This window comes from Lactuca sativa, chromosome 7 (assembly GCF_002870075.4).
Source record: "Lactuca sativa cultivar Salinas chromosome 7, Lsat_Salinas_v11, whole genome shotgun sequence".
NCBI lineage: Eukaryota > Viridiplantae > Streptophyta > Magnoliopsida > Asterales > Asteraceae > Lactuca > Lactuca sativa.
The window spans coordinates 71,421,399-71,426,688 of record NC_056629.2 but is presented as its reverse complement, the minus strand read 5'-3'; the positions used below and the strand labels follow the sequence as shown (position 1 = coordinate 71,426,688).

At 32.8% G+C, this 5,290-nt stretch overlaps 1 protein-coding gene across 1 annotated transcript; it reads right to left on the bottom strand.

The window, feature by feature from the left end:
- Window positions 1-947: 947 nt before the first annotated feature.
- LOC111881631 (bHLH transcription factor RHL1) lies at window positions 948-4,637 on the bottom strand. Its single transcript, XM_023878034.3, has 8 exons — window positions 4,480-4,637; window positions 3,998-4,395; window positions 3,832-3,918; window positions 3,584-3,754; window positions 3,419-3,484; window positions 2,600-2,665; window positions 2,369-2,428; window positions 948-1,472 (listed from the first exon to the last, which is right to left on the bottom strand). The coding sequence occupies exons 2-8, from the start codon at window positions 4,385-4,387 to the stop codon at window positions 1,122-1,124; spliced, it is 1,191 nt and encodes a 396-aa protein (XP_023733802.1). The 5' UTR covers window positions 4,388-4,395; window positions 4,480-4,637; the 3' UTR covers window positions 948-1,121.
- Window positions 4,638-5,290: the final 653 nt, after the last annotated feature.

The window sequence follows — 5,290 nt, the reverse complement described above, 5'->3', positions numbered from 1 at the left end:
TTTTATTAGTTTGTTTAAAGCATTCTATTTTCAATTCTCCTTCATATTTATAGTATATATAACATCTTATTTTTTTCAATTATAGCATTGTACTTTTAATAATACTTTGTTTTTTCGTTTTTTTATAGCATCGTACTTTTAATAGCAACGTAGTTTTATTATTTTGTTTTATGTTATAACTATCAAATAGAAATGAAAATAAAATGCTTTAATAAACAAGCTAAAAAAGTATCTTGCTATTAATAAACTTTGTAGTTTAAATATTTTGTTCGTAATAACCTTTGTTCTTAATAAACACACTTTTGTTCTTAATAAATTTACTTTTATTAGTTTAAATATCTGTATATTTTGTTTTATGTTGCTATTAATAACATTTGTTCTTAATAAACATACTTTTAAAGCACATGATAGAAGAGAAAATGAAAGAGAAAGTAGATAGATGATGAAGTGGGTTAGTGAAACCAATTAAACAAAAGAGTTGTATCTTGGAGGTACAGACAGTAACTCTATTGCTAATTAAGATTTTATTTTGGTTGTTTTTGATTTTTTTTTAATTAAATAAGTTGAGTGGGTTGAAAAAGATAGAATTTTCATGTATTGTGGGTTGAGAAATATGAAAAAAAAAATAAATAAAAAAGAAAAACTGATGTGACAGTTAATTGAGTAAGTTGCGAGAGAATAACTCCATGTTCCCCGAGAACCACCAATTAGGGAAAAAATAGTAGGACTAAAATGCAATTTTAGCCAAACCACACGGACCAAAACTGGATTTTACTCTATTTAGTATCGTTAATCGACTTCATTTTTTACGTTATCTTAATGAAAATAAATTACTTTTTTTGTTAAGCAACTTGATTCAACAAACCGACTATCTTGATATATGTAATGGGATTTTTTTGGCTTTTAAGTTATCATTAATCAATTAATTAAAGATCTTGCTCAATGTCTGTCCAAAACAATGTCTCAAATGCACTTAGAAAATGATTACGCATAAATTCAAAAGACCCCACAAAACACAAGTTTGGTAGAGAGTTGACAGACGGTCGCCGAAGTCATGTTTTTTTTTTTTCCAAAGTTGACTGGGTTGTCATCAAAAGTTAACGCCGGTGAATATCACGGCTTCAAGATGGAGGTGGATTCTTTGATGGAGACACCTCTGGTGGCATTATTCCGTTCGCCGATTGAGCAGTCAACACAGAAACATTGGGAGAGGAAGGCCCACCACCAAGTAACTGGTGGTTGTTCCTTGAGGAAGAAGGGTGGCAGGTGGCGGTGGAGATAGCAGTTGCTAGAGAAATCGGCATGAGACAAAGACCTTTCCCTTGTAAGTACTGCATGGCTGACCCCATATCCTCCTCCATCAGCTTCACCACCTTATTCTCCGCCACCGTCATTGTGTCATTGTTTGAAGACGATGTTCCATTGTTGCTTCGTCCCGCAGCAGCACCTCCTTCTAAAGCGTCACGACCTCCCTGTAAAAGCATAAAAATACACGTCAATGTTTTGCATGGGGATACAAATGTAATTTTGCAAAAGAGGGTGGGGTGGGGTGGGGTAGGGGGCGGTGGTGGAACTGGGAAAGTAAGCACGCGTGCTGGCTTCTTTCTGTGTGTCGTTTATTTGGTATGGAGAAAAGTGTGGGGTTTGATAAGGATTGGTTTTTTAAGGTCGATTCTTGTCTTTAGCTTTCTATTTATAGCAGTTTAAAATCAAACCCTAGATACAACAAAATCAACGCAAACCTACCCCTAAAATATTATTATAAACCCTAAAAGTGAAGAAAAATAAAATTTATATGCCCTTTTGCCTATTTGATCAAGTAGTGTTATAATGGTAAAAAGTTTACAGTCTTTTTCCACTTGAAGTTGATAATTAGATAAAGTACGTAATATAATAATATATCTTTTGATTAGTTTCAGTTGTATTATTAAACTTTTTCGTATGCATAATCATTATTCAAAAAATGTTCTACTTACCTTGTTTGGTAACTTGCTTATCAATTTAGATGGTAAAATATTGTTGACGTGGCATTTATACCTAGTGATTCAAAAACACTAGGAGTTTTACTAAATGAAATAGTTATATCGGTATACAATATACATGATAATTACATTTTCTATTCATACACTCGTTTCAATAAATAAACAGCTTGTGTGAATATTTTAATATTTATATCGGTAAAATATTGTAACCCTCTGTCCCTTGATATTTTTGTCTACATCGGTATATATATACAATAAGTGAAATAATTTACTAAAAAGAAAATTAATGAGCTATATATGACAAATTAAAGTATCTTATCTTAGATCATTACTCATTAAATAATTTTCAAAATTATGATCAAAGTGTTAAAAATTAAAGATATAACCTCTGTGGAGATGTCAGCTACAAGAGGGGCAGGACCTCCCAATCTACTCATGCTTAGTACCTAATCCAAAATGCTTAATTAGTATTTCTTTAGTGTTCTCATATATATATATATATATATATATATATATATATATATATATATATATATATATATATATATATATATATATATATATATATATATATATATATATATAGAGAGAGAGAGAGAGAGAGAGAGAGAGAATACTTTGACTTGGAGCTGGAGGAATTTTACATAGTCTATGATCTCATCTAGCATTGAAGCCTTGTCTGTCTGTCATTCCACAACCCATATTAACAAAATATCCATCAATAAAAAAATAGTTATTAGAGATAATAATAACATATATTCATAATTATATTGCTTTTGACTTCAATTATTTATTAAGTTCTACATTGCTAACGAAGATCTTATTGAGTTCAAAACCTAACACTTACATTTAAGTTAAAAAATAAATAAATAAATAAAACAAAAAAAAAACCTTACATTTAAGTAAATAATACACATAATAACAATTCTAAACGGTAAAATAAAAAGTTAAAAATTTCACGCAAAATAAAAGATGTCTTTTTTGCATTAGAGTATTTTGAGAAAACTCATATTTAAAGAAAGAAAAAAAAATAAGACGACTTTGACTTTATGTGTTAAATTATCAAGAAAATGTTTCCATTATATGCCTGTTCGTGAAATTATTTATTTATAAACGAAACACTATAATACAGAATAGATGATTTTAGGGTTATAATGGTAATTGGCGACAAAACCAACCCCCTCCCCAAATCCGACTATGATTCGGAACCTACTCCCGGATTTTCTGCCTTCCACCTTCAATTTCAAGTACACACGAAATCATATTTAAGAAATTCCACACGCGCACTTATCACGCGATCTCTTATTGGTTAATAATCATTCCTTTGTATGTAGTACGTGTGAGTGTACTGCAACTGATACTCACCGCCGGCTACCGCTCATTACCGGTCGCCGGTGAATACAAAATTAAAGATGCTGATACTTTAATAGTCATACCTTGTTAGCATTTGGGACAAGTTCTTGTAACGATTTCATCCTCTCTGCAATCCTCTCGCGCCTTAACTGCCATAATTTCCGATCAAAATAAGATATACAAAATGGAAGTACGAGAAAAAGAGAGGGCGATTAATGAGTGTTTGATTATTTGTTTTTTTTTTTTACTCTTTCGGCTATGCTGTGTGGGTCGGTTGCTTGTCCTCTTCTAGCTCTAACTCTTTGTCGTGGCTGCGTCGGTGGTCCACTGCCGCCACCTCCTGCGGCGGTTACACCACCGGAGGTCGGTCCTTGATTAGTCAAGGATGCTGTCGTCCCCTGTGAGCCAAAGCTCTGGGCCTGCGTTGGTGATTATGGAAATATCATATCATGAAAAGATAAAGTAAAGCGGGAAATACACATACACGAACACTCACCGGCGGGAAATGGAAGTCCTGGGTTTGATTGGATTGGAGAGATCCGGCAAACCCATTAAAGAGAGTTTGAATCGAATTATCTCCACTCTATACATAATTCAATTATTCATCATAAAAATCGGAGAATAATATATTAATTTACAATAAATCTCCGGAAAACAGTTACCGGAGATTTGAACGATGAAGCATCAATGATATCATTTTCAAAAAGCCCAGAATCACCGGCGCCGGTTAAGCCTCGAGAGAGCAACCACTGCTGTTGAAGAAGCAGCGATTTCACAGCAGAAGATGGATTACCTGCTCCACCGGTTCCGGCGCTGATCTGATGTTGCCGGAGTTTTGATGCTAGAAAAGATGATTGGTCATCAAAGTGGTCCACGTCCCATGGAAAGACTGGTTTGTTCTGACCGGCACCGCCTCCGCCGCCAGTTCCGGTGGATATTTCCGGCCAAGAAACTCCTGACTGGAGACCACAAAGCATTTGCTCTAGGAAATCTTCATGAGAGGATGTGTGATCGTAGCTGTTGGTAACGTTTTGGAGGTCTTGAAGAGACATTTTAGTTTCTACAGAAAAACACACACACATAAGCACACACTAAACCCTCGATTCATAAACAATATAAACATATACGCATTAACGGCACATACCTTGGTAAATGTGAGATTTATGAGTAATTTCGGAAATATATTTCGAGTTACGATGGTGATGGAGAAGAAGAAAAAACAAGTATTTACAACATTAAAGGATATTTGTGTGGAATGTTTCTCAATGGCATAAGCTCTCTCTTCCTCTAGTTTCATCCTCAAGAGTATATATAAAGGCCAATGAAGTATCCATTTCTTTTCCAATTCGACCATGTTAGTGAGTTTTTGTTGTTTTGTTGTTTTTTTTTCTATATTTTTTTTGTTCTCTTTAATTTTATTAATTTATTATTATTATTATTATTATTATTATATGTAAGCTTTTTTATCCAATATGAAAATATCATACATAAAAGTTTTAAGAACAAACAAACTTATATTTTTCAATATGAAATTGCATTTGTAGTGTAAATATAAAAAAATAAGTTTTAATTTTATTAAATAATAAGAATAACTAGGGAAGAATCCCGTGTTGTGGGGTTGGATACACACTTATGGTTAAATAAATGCAAGAAATAGCAATGAACTTTCATACATATGTTTATTATATTTATGGCATATCCTACTTTAATGAAATCTACCATATTATAGTAAGTTTATGTGGTAATTTCAAGGTATAATGTCTTAATAAGATAAAAACTAAAAGTACAATGCTATAAAAAAATATGTCATATCGATTCCATATTTTTACTATTTTCTCCTCATAATGTGGCACCGGTTGCTCTATGCATAAAGTATCTCGTTGACACTAACACCAATTTCATCCCGTAGAGGTGGTGAGCCCGTATCTCTATATTAAAAAAATGTATTAAAATAT